The sequence below is a fragment of the Athene noctua genome, chromosome 3, assembly GCF_965140245.1.
Source record: "Athene noctua chromosome 3, bAthNoc1.hap1.1, whole genome shotgun sequence".
In the NCBI taxonomy this organism is placed as follows: domain Eukaryota; kingdom Metazoa; phylum Chordata; class Aves; order Strigiformes; family Strigidae; genus Athene; species Athene noctua.
In genome coordinates this window covers 57,829,706-57,845,816 of record NC_134039.1, presented here as the reverse complement: position 1 = coordinate 57,845,816, position 16,111 = coordinate 57,829,706, and the positions used below count along the sequence as shown (strand labels likewise).

The 16,111-nt window shown below is 44.7% G+C and overlaps 2 protein-coding genes across 7 annotated transcripts in view; one reads left to right on the top strand and one right to left on the bottom strand.

The window, feature by feature from the left end:
- Window positions 1–10,609, bottom strand: part of ZNF277 (zinc finger protein 277) — a 65,574-nt gene extending 54,965 nt beyond the window's left edge. Inside the window, exons 1-3 of one of the 5 annotated variants that reach the window (XM_074901551.1) lie at window positions 10,504–10,535; window positions 10,048–10,110; window positions 2,376–2,611 (exon numbers count right to left, since the gene is read on the bottom strand). Coding sequence is in view for 2 of the 5 variants with exons in the window: in XM_074901549.1 (XP_074757650.1) it covers window positions 10,048–10,110; window positions 10,504–10,546 (106 nt within the window). In the remaining 3 variants the exon portion in view is untranslated. Of the gene's footprint in view, window positions 1–2,375; window positions 2,612–9,975; window positions 10,111–10,503 lie in introns of those variants that run through there. The other 4 variants (XM_074901552.1, XM_074901549.1, XM_074901550.1 and 1 more) reach the window with 4 other exon arrangements.
- A 140-nt stretch (window positions 10,610–10,749) lies between these two features.
- DOCK4 (dedicator of cytokinesis 4) overlaps window positions 10,750–16,111 on the top strand; it is a 255,172-nt gene continuing 249,810 nt past the window's right edge. For both annotated transcript variants that reach the window (XM_074903108.1, XM_074903107.1), the window contains exon 1: window positions 10,750–11,000. In XM_074903108.1, the coding sequence (XP_074759209.1) occupies window positions 10,964–11,000 (37 nt within the window). In that variant the 5' untranslated portion in view covers window positions 10,750–10,963. The remainder of the gene's footprint in view (window positions 11,001–16,111) is intronic.

Sequence of the window (16,111 nt, the reverse complement as noted above, 5' to 3'; positions counted from 1 at the left end):
CTGTATCAAATTTCTATGAGCTATTCTGACTTTGTACCAGAATTTGAAATAAATATTTTTAAACTGGACTTATTTCTCTTGTCCTTCACACATTCATGAAACATATGACATTGATCTTGACTTCTTAAATATGATATACACTTACTAACTGATATTGCTAATGTAGCTCATGGACATGGATGATAAAATAATTGAACTTAATTTCCTCAAGAAACAGAATTAGAATGTTAGAATTAGTGATACAAGTTGTTTATGTTTTTCAGGCAACATTTTGCTAACTGTATAAATACATGCAGACTCCTGAACATTAAATTAGTACAGTAATAACACAGGCTGCATGTTTTCATCCCATATAAGACAAAATCAAATTAAAACCTCAGGCAGGATGTTTTCTGTTACATACCAGCCTTCAGAGAAAAAGCTCTATCTCATTTATTCATGCATTACTGAGTCATAATAAAATTCAGTGCTGGCATGCTGGTCAAAACAAATGCTAGCAAAATGCTCTGGTGACAGCAGTATCACTTATTACTGCACACATTTGTTTCATAACCATTCCTGTTTTCATACTGTGAATCTTGTGTGCTCCCACCGTGGGACTGCCTGGGCTGACCTGGGGCACAAGCTACGACCTCTGGCAGTGGCCCTGAACTGCAGGATGCTGCACCGTGCTTCCCTGTGCTACCCACCGGCCCTGTCACTCTTCCTGAATCTCAGCACAGCTCTGACTCAACACAGGAGTCCTGCAGTCCCTCATCATCCTCCAGCTGCTGAGCACATTGGCTGGGTTTAGAGAGGAGTTGGTGCACATGAACTGGATACGTCTGGAGTCCAGATACATACAAAACACATCCTAGCAGAGATGTCTGGGGCTAAACCAAGGGGCACTGCTTCAGACAGCTTTGCAACACCTGCACATTGAGGCGGTTTGGTGTGGGAAGACTGACTACATGTAATCCAAAACAAAAATGCTAAACCATGTAATATAGTTGCAGGAACTGCAGCACCAATTGTCTTTATCTATTGTGCCTTATTATTTGATCATGTGAACAGAGGCACACCACACCATACCAGCTTGCAAGGTCGAAACAGATGGCATATCCAGTTATAAAGCTTCTATACCAGAGGGATAAAGAGAAGGCTTTTAATCGGCTACTACTACACAGGGCAAGAAGCAGAAGTAGCCACTCCTTGGGGACAAAGTCTCTGATGACAAATGGGACGATGACATCTCAATGAGCAAGAATCAAGCAGAAGCAGCTGGGCCATTTTACACTGGGCACTGTGTGTCCATCATAAAAATCAAAGAAGAATACATGAAAGTGGAAAAAACACTGTTAGGAAGAGATGGCCCAGTGATAACATGCGGCAAAAAAAAATCAAAATGGGAGTTCAAGAAACCCAGTTGAAATACATTACTAGGAACAGACAGGTATCTGTCTGAGAGTTTTGGACCATGAAGCCACTGACAGAAACACCTACTACAACTTCCCATTTACAGATCTGCTATAGCAAACTGTTAGGACAGAGTGGCAAACAAGCAATGAACACAGAATTACCTGCTGGCAAATCAGGCCTTGATATCAATGATCAGATATTAGACTTGCAACTACACCATTCCATATAGTGCCAAAACATTAAAAGTTGACAATTTCTGCTGTACACTGATGATCTAAAATACTTTATAATCAGAGAATAAGCTCAAGCAAAACACAATGACCTTTTCATTTACTTAACAACTACAATTTGACTGCCATAACATGTAGCATGTTTTGAAAAATCAATAAAGACTCCAGTTGAGCACTCCTGGCTCCATACCATAATCAAAGTATCAAATATGGGTACTATTTCTGTACAAAGTAGTTTGAGCACTCCACATTTGTACAGCAAAAAAGTGTTATTGCTTATACTACCGGGCATAAATCTACTGCCCTACCAAGCAGGGCGGAGAAGCTCCCTAACATGAAACTATATTGTATAAACAGCCACGCACATTACATTTGTACTCTTATGCAGTATCTGGCATTCTTACTGAGGAAAATTGCTTGCACACCCCCATAGTGCCTAACCCTACTGTTTAGCAGTTTGGCATCTTACAAAAATTTATGCATTATTCTACAAGCTAAGCAGCACAGTTTCAACCTGGTTATGAGGTTTTAATGGTATTGACCAATACATTATTTAATTCAACAATTATCAGGTCATTGGACACTAGTTTTTTTCACTCAAGTGACTGTAATTAATTACTGATGACTTCAGACAACAACTCTGCAAAGAAACAACACTTTCACAAATGGATTCCCCTGACTTCAGCTAGACACTGGTCAGGATGATGTGCCCAACTCTTCACAAGCACAGGCTTGCACAAAACTTACCCCATTTTTTCCCTCCCAGTTCTTCAATGACATGGTCTTTCCTACATTGTGCAGGGCTTTTACTGATGCAATATTTAAAGCTATTTTAAAAGGTTCATGGAGAGACATTCAAATGCTTTCAGGCTCTTCTCCTGGCTTCAGCTTGCTGGGAGTTCATGGATGAGAATGTGAAGCAGAAGCCTCAGAGAATCTGGCAGCAATTGTTGTTTTAGGGTGAAGATCCTAGATGCAGAGCCCTAGCAGGGAATGCAAGACAAGAAATGGTGGAAGGAAGCACACAGGGCTGAGAAAGCTTATGAAGGTTGTTTGGACGGACAAGAGTTTTGCCAATACTGAAGTTAAAATACTTAATACTTGTAATTTCACAATATTTAAGTCCTTTTATTCCTTTCCTACTGTTCACTCTTATCATAACCATATCCTAGTTTAGACCCTGCACCCCTTCATCAAGAAAGCTGGCTAAAGTCTCAAAGAACTGTATCCCCTGTTTATATGACAGGCACACCTTGTGGCAGACATTACTGGTGACAGGGATTGACAGCTTTGGTGCTCTTCCAGAAAACCAATATTCCCCAGTAAAAACAAAACAGTGAACAAGGTGTTTCAATATGCATAACAAACTACAATGGTGTCTGTGTTACCCTTGGAACATTCAAAAAACTTGTAGTATCCTCCTAGTCCACACCTCTACATCTAAATAAAGCATGTCTGCATCTATTACTTGTTCAGGTAATGAGAAAGCCTTTTGGGGTAAGAATCAGGGATTTGCTAATACTGAGGCAGTTTAAAGGTCTTCATCTATCTGCGGACTGATGAACCACTACTCCCTGTTACTCCACTGCAGGTAACAGGAGGCATAAGCAGAGATTTCAAACACCTTAAAGGCTTTAACATGCAAACAAGTTATCATGTTTAAGCTGTGCACTTGCTCACCAGGTAGTCTGAAGCAGCTTACTCCTCGAAGAGCTCCAGTTATTATATAGGAGCAGCTGATACTTGCTATTTTGTTCATGTATCAAAGCCTTTACTGGCTACTGAGCGGGTAAGAATTGGCTTAGATTACTGGAATTAAATACAGCTGTATGTCCACTACTAGGCAGTTAAAGTAATGATAACTAACAAAGATAAAGGCCATCCATCTTCGCTTTTAAGCTATGAAAGTTTTCTGACAGAGAAAACCAAATAGCAAGCCTTTGTTGGGTATTTCTGGAGACTATCACATATCCTATGCCTTGTGCTAACAGTTACATATTCATGCTGAGGTGTGGGGACACCCCTTTGTCCTCAGATAAAATACTGTGAACCTTTGTAACACTTTGTGAAATTATGTCAGGATCACTGGCAGTTCAGATCTGCATTACCAAGTAATACAATTCATTACTTATTTTATTAATCTATTAGTATTGATTTAATTAAATACTTAGTTTCACTTGTATATTCTCTCATCATCAGTTTTTTAATAAATGTGCTGTGAAGGCTAAAACCACTAAAATCTTACTGCAACAGTTACAAGAAAGGATTTTTCCTTTTTACTTTTCCAACAATGAAGTACATAAAAGGTGATTTTACCAATAATAATTTAGTAATTTCCTGTCCTCCACAGGATCCATTTGCTTATCAGGTAACTGTTTAAAATGACTATGAGATTGCATTTTTTAATTAAAAATCACAACAAATGCTCTTAAAACATTTTAAAATAATACTGGTTTAGGAGATTCATTCTGGTAATCATTTTAAAATAAATTGTGTTGCACTTACTAGTGAACTTCCTCAAGGTGTAATTGCTAGTTGTTCAGTTCACATTGATTAAACTGTGTCAAAGCAACACCCTTTACAGAGCTTAGAATGTCTAATGATAGAAGAAATCCCTTCTCCCCTCTTCAAAGTCTATGGTATGGTGGAAGTCCCAGGTCTTGAAATCCTCCACTGAACACACAGATTTAACCCAAGAAATGGATCACTGGTGGTACTATAGATGCTTGGAAGTGTCCTGTGGGGGAACAACTGAGGATGCAACCACTTGTGTGAACATTTTGAACTGATCAGGGTTTCAAGGAAATGAACCTCTAAACCCATCAAACAGAAATGGGCAGATAGGGGTGGGCTGGATGAGCCCATCAGGCTAATGTCCAAGGAACTCTGATGAAGGAACAGACAAGAAGTGGTAGCTGTACGCTTGGGGCAATGGCTGCTCTACCATCTTTCTGGGGTTTTCACCCATGGCAGTGAGCAGCCAGCAGCTCCCTGTTCACAGCCATGCGAGGAAAGAGGTAACTTGTTCACTTGGGGCTGATCTGAGTTGGAGGGGTAGTATAAAGATGTGTGGGATGGGAGGGCATCTGATTCATTACTTTATTTGGTTAAGGACTATTCACTATAAAAGAAGTATCAAGTAACAAGGGAAGTGGTAGATTAGACACAAACAAACACTGATGAGCGGGTGACAACGGGGACAATAAATCGTCTTCGGTCATTAAGGAACTAATGCCATAAAAGGAACTACTTCGGACACAACCTTGAACAGGTTCAGCCTGAACTTTGTCACTGATAAGAAAGGGGAAATGTCATTATTGTATGTATTATGGTATACTTGAGGGTGTTTGTGGAACTGCATGAAACCTGCTATGGAACACCACAAGGGGCTTGTGGGATTATGTATATTTTATGGGAAATTTAGAGGAGGGGCCAAAGCCAGAGAAAGGGAATGATGCAGGGGAGCAAATACCAGAAAATGAAGGCAGGGAGTGGGGGGAAATAAAAAGGGCCACTTGCATTTAAACAGGCTGCTGGCGGGTAAGCTTCTCTGATCAAACCCTACACCTGATCACTATAGTCTTCCCTTTCTTCTTACCAATCCTTTTCTTAACTACTTCTTTGTGTAATTCATGCTCTGTCCTACATGTGATCCTGCTGCAAGGTCTGAATGCCAGCAACTGCAGAAGACGCTGCAGGTCTCTCAAGGTCTGCAGGTCCAAGAACCAGGAACTAGAGGGACTGTTTTCCTTGTGAATTTAATACTATATGCATGTATGCATAATTTGCCATCAAGGTTCAAACTGGAGTACCCACTGAGTAGAAGGAGATCTATATCTGGAAAGACTCAAGGTCTGAGTCAGTGGTTGGGAAGGAACCTGGTGTCCAGTCATGGGAAGAGTCAATGACTAGCAAGTCAGTCCAGGCAACAGACTATGAGACTCTGCTAATATTTGAGGGATCCATGACTGTGGGGTACATATGAGACAAGCATGAGCACATGTATCTGTTTTGATAGCCAACACCAAGTCAGATTTGCTATGAAACAAGAGGAAACCTGCACTCTAGGTAAGAGGGCTCAGGCACATGTATCAGATAGGTTTAGAGGCCATGGTAACGTTCAAGGGATCCACGAATGTGTGTGTGCTTCTGAATCAGACAAGTGAGGGTGTCTACTCAGTATCTACAGTGTTTTTGCTAGTGCACTTCAATCCTGACCGCTCTTTACCACCCCAGTCCAGGTGGGACTCAAAAGTATCACTCTCCTTAAACCTCCACATCCTGAGAACTGGCTTTAGGGCAGGGCACAGCCACATATATTGCTGCTGTTGCCATTTCCCCCCCTGCCTAGCTCTCCCAGGCAGACAAAATCAGTAAGAGATGAAGTTTCTCTTTCTGGAAGAGCCATAAGTGGCCAGGGGCTGCTGCTGAGGAATCCCTTTAATTGTTCCTTCAGCAGGGCTAGCCCAATGCTTGCATGAGCTCTGTCTAAGGTGCCCTGCAGCACCATACCTTTTAACATGGCTTGGAGTAGCAAATGTGAAGGAAGCTGCCACTACAATGCTATCATCAGGAATTACCGATAACCTGGGGACGTAACTTAAGAGTGGAAAACAGTAAACACTTTTCCATTCACCTCCTCGCTTCCCAGTTTCCAAAACAGAAGAGGCAACATGGAGGTCAAACACAATCTGTGTTTTAGTCTATTGAAGACAAGAAGTGCCTCGCTTCCCCTACTCCCAAAAGGTTTTGGGTGGACTTTTAGCTATCAAGCTCAGTAGGCAGGAGAGCTACAGAGAAACTTCATCTTTCTGACTCCTAATTCGCTCCCGCCTAAGAGCAAAGATGACGATACTGCTGAGAGCCAGTGCCTCACATGGCAGTCATGTTCTGATGCTCTGCCCCACAACCTTTCGCCATCGGGCCTAATGAAGTTTAATCCTAGAGAAGAATGTGCAGGGACTACGATGAGATCATGCAAGTGGAGAGCCACAAGTAGTATGGTGAAAGGGGATGATACACAGGAGTTAGAGGAGGAAAAGCATAAGAAAAGAAAATTAAAAAAAAAGTAATATGGAGAGCAGGAGTGAAAATGGGATCCAGAAGCAGTTTGTGGATGACAGCTGGTGAGATGCACGGCAGCAGGACAGGAGCACTGGGACCTAAGGAAGAGCTGTGGGCAGTGGAGGCTGGCAGTTCAGAAGGGAAAAGGGCAGGACAAAAGGAGCACTCGAGCTGGGTATGGGAGAGAGCTGGGGCAAGAGGGACTGAATTAATGCTGGAGGCTGAGGAACTGTCATTAGAGTGTCAGAGGGGCCTCCTAGAGGCAGATGACAGCTGAGGAACAGAGGTAATGAGTGAGGAATGAAAAGCAGGCTCAGAACAGATGAGAGGACAGTGTGAAAGGCTGGAGAGCCACAAAGGATCAAAATGGTTGGTGCAGAAGTGAAGACACAAGCCAGATCAAGCCCTTTTTTTGCTGATACACAAGCCGATGGGGAAAATCATGAAGTTTATGAAGAAAATTAACTGGAAGCTAAAACACCCACCAAAACTTTGGGCTGATGGAGGCTGGAACAGCAGAGGGGATACCATGAGAGCGCAGCAATGAGATGGCAAGCCAAAACTGAAACAGGCCAATAACTGTGCCTTGGCCTGAGCTTTAGCTAACATGAGAAACTACTGGGCATAACGCAAGAAATGGCTGAATATAAATAACAGACTGAGAAGCTAGAAAAAGTTGCCGAGAGTGTTATGAGGATGGGCTGGGTTTCAGGTAGGTAATAGGGGGGTTATGTAAGAGGCTGCTGGGCTTCACAGAGGCTTGGAGGGAGGAATGGTGTTGGGACCTTTGGGGAGTGAAATCTTGCAAGGCACCCAGGGCTGAGGTAACTATTGGTGATACTGTGAGGCTGAGATGGCTCACGTAAGAGCATCAGAAATACCAGATTTGGTAATGAATCAGGTAGTGAACATCAAGCTGGAGCAGATGGTGAGTAGGAGGAGACCCTCACCAAGACAGACTCGGTGTCTGAGCTACTGGCTGGGTAAAGGGCTCAAGGTCCAAGAACGGATGTTAAACACTTAGAGCAGCCTGTAAGCATGGGGGTGCTCGTGATTCTAAAGAGGAATGCATCCATCAATCTGGACAGAGAAACTTCTCAGGTCTGAGAGTACATGGGACTGGCTTTCAGTAACCAGGAAAGAGGAACCCCTGGATCCCAGAGTCCACTGGGTTTAGTGGCTCTCACAGCATCCTTAACAGAGAAAAACTTAAGAGCTGAGCTAAAGAAGCAATGATTCTAGTATCAGGAACAAAACAACTTTCACTAAAGTATCCTCTAGGTAGCAATGAAGAAAGGTAGACTTGTGCGAGACCAGTCAAACCTTAGTTTTCCACAGTAAACTGAATTCCCTTAAAAATGTGACACAAGAGAGAGACGTAGAAGGAATAACATGCTGTGTGCTCTGGCATGGTACACACCAACAGCATGGTATTAAAAAGCATTTGAGCGCATAAAGACGCTGAGTAGGAAGCTATAACTGTCAGACTACTGATGAAACTATGGAAGACACACTTCCAGAAGAAACCTCAATTTAAAATCCATTGACAGATGCTGTAAGAAATGCTGCTATGTAGCATAATTAATGTAGACTGAACAAATTGTACTGTGAACAGTGGTATTAAAAGCTACTTGGTGAAGGCTGCTGCAGGGAAATAACTAGGAAGCAACACAGTCCTGTAAAAAGGAAACAGCAAGAGAGGAAAAAAGATGTTATTTAATTTTCCTATATACTGTCTCCAAAGAAGTGATACGTCTTCTCAGGTGCACATGCAGGTACAAGATGTTGCTAGAGCGAATAGCTTTGTAGAAATGAAACTTCTGAAAGAATAAGGATTTTGCTCAGAGACAGGGAAATGATAAATATTGGAGTGAGGTATTTCTTCACCCAAAGACAATGTAATTTATAGTGTAACGCCTGTTTACCCTAAGTGACTGGGTTCTAAAGCAATTTCAGCCATCGGGTAGCCTTGTCTTTGTTCAAGGGAAGAAGAAGGAGAGGCTCTGAGCCTAATACAAGCATGCTGAAGTCAGTCATGGTTAACATGATGGACAGCAGTTAAAAAGCTGTGGCAGAATTTCATGACTCCCAGCCAGCACGTTAGCAGCTCTCTCTTATGGAGACAGAGATAGCTTGGATGTACCTGGAAGTCTATAGGCTGAGGTAGAAGTTAATTTAGCCTGGCACCTATTATTTTGATTTTCAATAGTGACTTTTACACATTTTGTCACCTAGAGACTCCAAAGGTTCTGCTGGGGGATGCAAAGTGAGTTTGGGAGCAAAGACACCGAAAGTTCACTAATCTTTTCAATGAGTGTTTGAACTCACCTTATTAAAGAAAAGAGCATAGGCCTCGGAATTTCAATGGAACAAACTTTTTTTTCGTACTGGCCTTTAAAAGAGTTACCTGGAAAAACCTCATCTTCTCTAGTACTACATGGATATACACGGCTTGAGACAAAAGACTTGCACAGACGAAAATGGATGTCCGTTTCAGCAGTTAAACTGATGCAGCTTTGCCTCTGGGTGCAATCACACCAGCGTGGAAGTGCTCTTGAAGGGTTTGGCTTTTCATGTAGGAGAGGCTCACATTGCAACACATAAATAAAGTAAGAGTACTGCGTTAACTACTTGCATAAAGTGATACTACTTTTATGAACAGAAGCAGGGTACATACCAGAGAAACATCACAAAGGTCACTTACAAGATCACTCACTACCAAAGTTTGATAACTAGAAGGATAAATACGGAATAAGTGTGCTCTAACTCCAGGTTTGAAACTGCCTGCTTGCACCTGACTTCCTTCGGTTGTGTCCTTCACCCTACTGGTGACTTAAAAATTCAACATAGCTTGACAGTAGAAGCTAAAAGCCAACCTGAACTGGAAAAAAAAATTATGCCACTTTCTTCTCTTAAATGTGAAAATATTATACTCTGTTTTTTTGTTCGACTCAAAAGGAATCATCCCATAAAACTTCTAGTTAGCAGTTCAGCATAATGATCTGACAGGAGAACACTTTTTTAAAACCAGATGTACTCAGGAGCAACCTGTACCCAGCAAGGCCTGCAGAGCAGCACCGCTGTCATATCACCGGGGTTTTCTCCCTTTTTTCTCTATGTGGCTTCCCACAGGACCATGAGATGTAACCCAAGCTCTTGCTCCTGCCTCACTACACCCGGGTTTTTCTCACACGGATCAGTTCAGCCTGGGGATTTCTTGCAGTTTACCCACGGTGAGCTCTAGCTAAGCTGCTTCTTACTGCTGTCTGTGCTTCTTACTTACGGTGTGTCTGTGCAGCTCAGAAGCTGCAGGCCCCTCAACAAGGGTGGAAACCTTGCTGTTCTTGCTGCTTACCCCGGCTGTCACCCCCGGCGGTCCATCCGGGCTCCTCCCCGCACGCCGCCTGCTTTTCTTTACCTGGGTCGTGTGTGTGCCGAGATAGGGATTTCTGTGAGAAGCCGAACGGCCGCCCGGCCTGCCCGCTCCGTGTCCCTCCCCCGGCGCACTGCCGGCACCCGTTCCCTCGCCAGCACCACTCGCTGTGGAAACCCCTCCCCATCCCCCAGCCTCATGGGCCACGCGCGGGGCTTTGCTAAGCGAGGGAATGGCACCGGCAGGGCCAGAAACACGACTCACGTCCCTCGTAACCACCGGCTGGCGGGGACGGGCCTGCCCGGGGCTCTCCCTCACGCGCCCGCCGCCCCCCGGCGGCGCCGGCCCCGTCCCACCGCCCGAGCCGGGGGCCACGGAGCCGCCGGCGGGAGGGGAGCGGGGGGGGTGTCTCCTCACGCCTCCCCACAGCGCACTCACCTCCCCGCGCCGGCGGCCCCCCGGCCCCGCGGGACGCAGCCATACCGCCGCCGCGCCGCTCCTCCCGCCCCGGCGTGAGGCGGCCTCCGGGCGCCGAGCTCCGCCCCGCCCCGCCCCGGCGGGGAGCGCGGGGCCGGCCGGGGCTCGTAGTCTCTCCCCCGGCCGCGGGCGACGAGGGGCGCGGCCGCGCTGAGGCACTACGTTCCCCAGCGTGCAGCGGGACGGGGCATATAAGTGGCCGGCGGCGAGCGCGTCTCAGTCAGTCCGTGGGTCCGCCCGCCCGCCCAAACAAACAAACAGCCAGCCAGCCAGGCAGACAATGCCTTCGCCGCCGGGGCCGGGCAGTCGCGGCTGAGGCGCGGCGGGAGCAGCCGGGCAGCGGGCGCGCTCGCCGGCCCCGCCGCTCCCGGCGGAGGGGCTGCCGGCCGGGAGGGGGGGTGGGCGCACGCACGCCGCGAGCATGTGGATACCCACGGAGCACGAGAAGTACGGCGTGGGTGAGTGGGCGAGAGCGAGCGGGGCGGCGCGGGGGGCTCGGAGCGGCGCTGCCGGCGGGGAGCGCATCCCGCGGTGGGGCCGGTGCGGGCGGCCGCCGTCCCCAGCGGGAGCGGAGGCAGCGCCCAGCCCCTGCGAGCGGCCGCGTCGCCCTCTCTGCGCGGCGGGGAGCGGCCCCTTCCCCAGGGGCGCAACAAAGAGCGGCCGGTGCCCCAGCCGCGGCTCCGGCGCCTCCCGCCGCTGCCAGGGGATGGGGCCGGTCCCCGCCTCCGAGGCAGGCGCTCGGCTTCTCCCCGCCGGCGTGGGGTGGCAGGGCTGGTGTTTCACGGGGAACAAAGCAGCCTTAAAAAGAAATCCCGCCGCTGTGAGCGGCGCCCCGGCGGGGAGACGGTCTCCGGTGGTGGCGGCGGCGCCCCGGGGAGGAGCGGGAGCGGGGCCGCGGGCATTGTTAGAACGTCGGGGGTTTTGTCGCTGCTCCAGTGGAAACCAGACAAAGTGTCGCTTATGGGAGCCGCGCTTCCTTGCCGATCTGTTCGACTGCCCGGTGCACGGCTCTGAAGCCCGTTGATTTGACTTACGAAGTGATCAGGGAGGCTGGCGCTGATTTTTTTGTTTGTTGACACTATCAATTAAACCCGCCAGCACTTTGTGAGCTCCGGTGGCTCGTCCTGGACAATAGCCCGCTCTGACAGAGATGCAGCTGAACTGTTCTACAGACCTACTAGCGTAGTAAGCACCTTTCCGTCTGTTTACGTCGCGTTTGAACGCGGAGTTGTGCATATGACGGGAAGAGCCCGAGGAGCGCGGAGCCCTCCTTTGTTTGTGCATGTGTGCGCGGCCGCGCTCCGGCGCGCAGTGCCGCGGGAGCCAGCCCCGTGCGGGGCCGCTTCGTCCCGTTTGGAGTTGAGCCCAGATGTTGCCGCCCTCCCAACGTTACATTATAGAGATCATCGATGGGGTTTATTTTCTTGAGTTCCTTATTTGCCGGGTCACAGATGGGTTACAAGACATTGATTAGTCCTGCCACCCGCCTTTCTTTACGAGGATGGGCAGAGGCTTAAAAACCACTCTGGGACTCCCTGGAATGGCATGCTGGATATTAGCACTCAAGTATTTCAAGCTGCAACCCTCCTCTCGGTCTATTTGGGTTTTTTAGTTTTGAGCATAGTATGCTATTTCACAACGGAAGCAATTTTTTTCCTGATTTATCAGCTAAAAATGGCTATGGAGCACCTTCTCCAATACCGAAAACAAACACTGCTCCCCTTATTTGGATAACTACCTCTTGGTTGCTAAACATTTAAGCGATATCATTTAAATAAGATTTTCCATGTTTAGCAAACATTTTTAGGTGCTTACACATGGTATCCCTGTCCAGCTCTTCCTCACCTACCAGGGCTGGTGTCACTGGAATCTTATGCCTGCTGAAGAGATACAGTTGTGATTTCTCCATAGTGGATCAGACAGAAAATGTAGTTCACTACAAAGATCCTCTTTATTTACATAAATATAATATAGTCACAAAAAGATGCTTATTCTTATTTAAATTCATTCCGTGGTTTTCTGTGATTTGGCTTCCAAAGGCTATTCAAGATAGTAACAAAAAGCCACTGTTCAGTTTGGGTACTATATACCCCTAGGATGAGGGTGCTGCCATAGTTTATATGACCATTGCAAAATGTTGAAATACTAACCTAAAGTAATTAAGTTTTTCTCTTGGACTGTGTTTCATGCTATGTGCTTATTCACCTGCATGATGAGTGCTGTCTGCAAAATCTTCATCACACCCAATTATTGTATAAGCTATTGTGCTCTCTAGCAGCAGTAGGGGAGTTGTATCTTGCCATATAATTCTTAAAACTTCACCTAAAATGAATTTCACAGATCAAACTTGCATTTTGTGCCACAGACCTGCTTATATATTTTCCTTTTTAGTGACGGGATTATTATGTTTCCAAACAGTTTGTTGGGTTTTTTATGTAGTACTGATTTATTTACCTGCTGTAGTAAAATGGGTGCATTATAAAATCCCTTTGAGAATTCCGATTAGTTGTACCAAGCATATGTATCCTTTGTATAAAGAGCTCAGGGCTTGCATCAATATTAGACCTCATCTGCATTTTCAATCTGAATTTTGCAGCACATGCTCTGTGCTGCACATTTCTACTGTGACATGCCAAAATGGATGAATAACCAGGCGACAGCCACCTGGTTGCACTGAAGGGTTGCTGGTAACCAGGTGGCTGTTGCTCACTTGCACAGTCTGACTGATTCCCACTTTGAGAGGTAGTTAATACAAGTAACAATCTTCTCTTCAAATTTTTAAACTTCTGCCTGCTAGCCACAGATAATACCTGATTGCTTTTTACTGAGCAGGTTGCTGTAAGTTCACTTACTAGTAGGCAGACGCACTGCCAGTTCGTTTCCTAGTAGACAGACATAACTGTCATAATGAAGAACATTATTATGCTTACATATGACACCCTTTGGACTGCAGTTAGGTGTTTTTATTTCTAAGGCTATAGACTTTGTCAGTTACATATTATCCTTCAGGATGCTAAAGATGAAATAAGCATTGAAATTTATTTCTGGTTCTGAGAAGGTCTGCTTTGTATGGGTTTTGATATCTTTATTTTTGAAACAAAAGGTTAAACTTCTGTATTTTACTTTGAAATTACATGTTTTGAATTGCGCTTTCAGCTGTTGTGTCAAACTAGTGATGGCATCGCACAAAGGTTGTGGTCGCAGTGGAGTGTTTAGTACAAAATACACTGATGTAAGGGTAGGGAGAAGTAAGATCTCTTGCTGTTCATAGTGTGTAATTCTGGTAGGTGTCAGATGGAGTTGTCTTACATAAATGCTGTGTGCTGTTCTATGTGAATTCAAAACCAAACAGAACAATATTGTTTAGAACAATAACCGAACCCTTTGTTAAAATGAGTCATTTAAGACTGTAGAGCTGTAGGTGCTCTGCAGGCAGCAAACTGGTAAGTGTAGCTTTTGAAAGGTGACTCTAACCAGTTGGTGCAAACTGGAAACTTTTAGCTGTAATAAATAAATTGCAGGACTACATAATTATCTTGCAGCTGCTGTCTGAAGTAAAGATATAAGTTCTGTTAGATACCCTGAATATAGAGGTTCATTTTTTTTTCTTTGTCTCACCAGATCTGCATACTCCCATATTATCCGATTTATTTGATTTACCTGAATCTGTAAGGATGCAGTTACACTGTCTGGATTGTAGGTGATTCACGTCTTTCTACTGAGCACAGAGCTTCTCAGGATTTTTCAGGAAGGCATTTTTTGGATTAGGATGGAAAGAGTAATTAAGGAAAAAAATTAAAAACAGTTGCTGAAAGCATTGTCTAATTTATAAGCAGAATGGTATTCCAAATCCTGAAGTCATTCTGTACAGTAAAATAGACTAACTTAGACTAAGTTTAAATAATGCTTGGTATTTTTAGTGTGTTTAAGCCATAAATCTGCCTTCTCAAGGGGCTGTGAAGTGTGGCCATCTCCTATTTTATAGATGGAGAAATGGAAGGGTCAAATGACTGTGTAGTTAGCTAAGGTTTATAGGAGGAAAAATACAGGGATGTATTAGTTGATCACAGGAGCAGTATTGACTTGCACATAGTCGAAAACCAAATCAGTTGGCTTGTTCCCTGTTGTGAGTTGCAGCCAGGGTAGTCTTGCTAGCAGTCCTGTTGATAGTTAAGCTAAGACATCTTTATCTTCATGTTGCACTCACTTTTTTGACTGCAAGCTAACTTCCTGTAAATGTGCTTGGTTTGCTTAGCTCAACAATACCTTTGTCAATACCATGCTGGACTTCTAATGTGTTTTGTTTAACACAAACACTTCATCAGTTTCTCTTTCATCCGTCTCCAAATAGTATGAATGAAACCTTGAAACCTGTTTTCTCTGTTCTCCTATGTTAATCTTGCCTCACATTTCTATGGAATTCAGTTTGTATTTTTGTCTTAGACCAATATGACCACTAATAATGAGCTATATCCAAAACTTCTGTCAAGTTGCCTAAATAACTTTAGAAGTCAGGCAAGGCAAAACAGAGTGCATTTTTGGGTCATTTAGCTAAGGAACAGCTGGAGAATGATTGTTTTCTTGTTGTAACTGTGGGACTGGTCACTGCAAGTAGGTGATGTTGAGGTGCCATGGAGCACTGAGAGTGAGGTTGGCAGGATACCAGTGCTCCGTTGACTTCACTGGGGCGATGGGAACCCATTCTCATTTTATGAAATACCTGCCCAAGTTCTAGGTATCTCAGATATAAAATGTGTGGGTCTTTGCAATGGGAAGATTTTTAACACATGATGCATTGTCACAGGGGCTTTTACATCAGTTCAGGATGTCAATCAGATCAAGATGATATTTTCCTGTTCTTCTATATAAGCAGTAACTTTTGGAATCTTTCAAAAATGGAATGATGTCAACTTACAGCTTTTGGACAAAAAAAGACAAAAAAAAATTCACTGACTATATTCTCTTGGAGAGCAGAATATGAAGGCTGAGGTTTTTAAGTCACTTTGGTCATGACTAGTCTTAACTTAAACAAGTGTTGATAAAGTGGTGAAATTGCCTTAAAATAAGACTAAGTCAAGATTTTAAAATCGTTTTTAACAGCTGATTCCAAAACCCTGGAGTCCTTAGTATGGATATGATGTTTTGAATGTTTTTATCTCCTAAGAACAACCCAGAGCTAACACCTGCTTACATAGTGCCCTTTGGAGATCTTTTCTTTCCTATTCACTACATATCTGGACCTATTGGGAAAGATTTTTGAAGGCTGATTTTTCATGGTTAGCTCTATACTGATAGTACTGTGTTTTTCTTCTTTTGCTTATTGAGGTTTTTTTGCCACTATTTCAGTGTTGGACTTGTGTGGCTACTAGCTGGGTCAGATTTAGCCAAAAGATGATGGAACAGTGGTGAATTAAATAATGCAAGGAGAGAAGGTGAGAATGTGGTCTCCCTGTTGAAGGGAGAATGCTTTTTTTATCTAGTGTAGGCTAATGTAATCTGTGGTTGCTTCTGGGAGCTCAGACAGCATGTGATGGAGTCACTAACTTCTCTGTCAAGGAAGCTATAATTG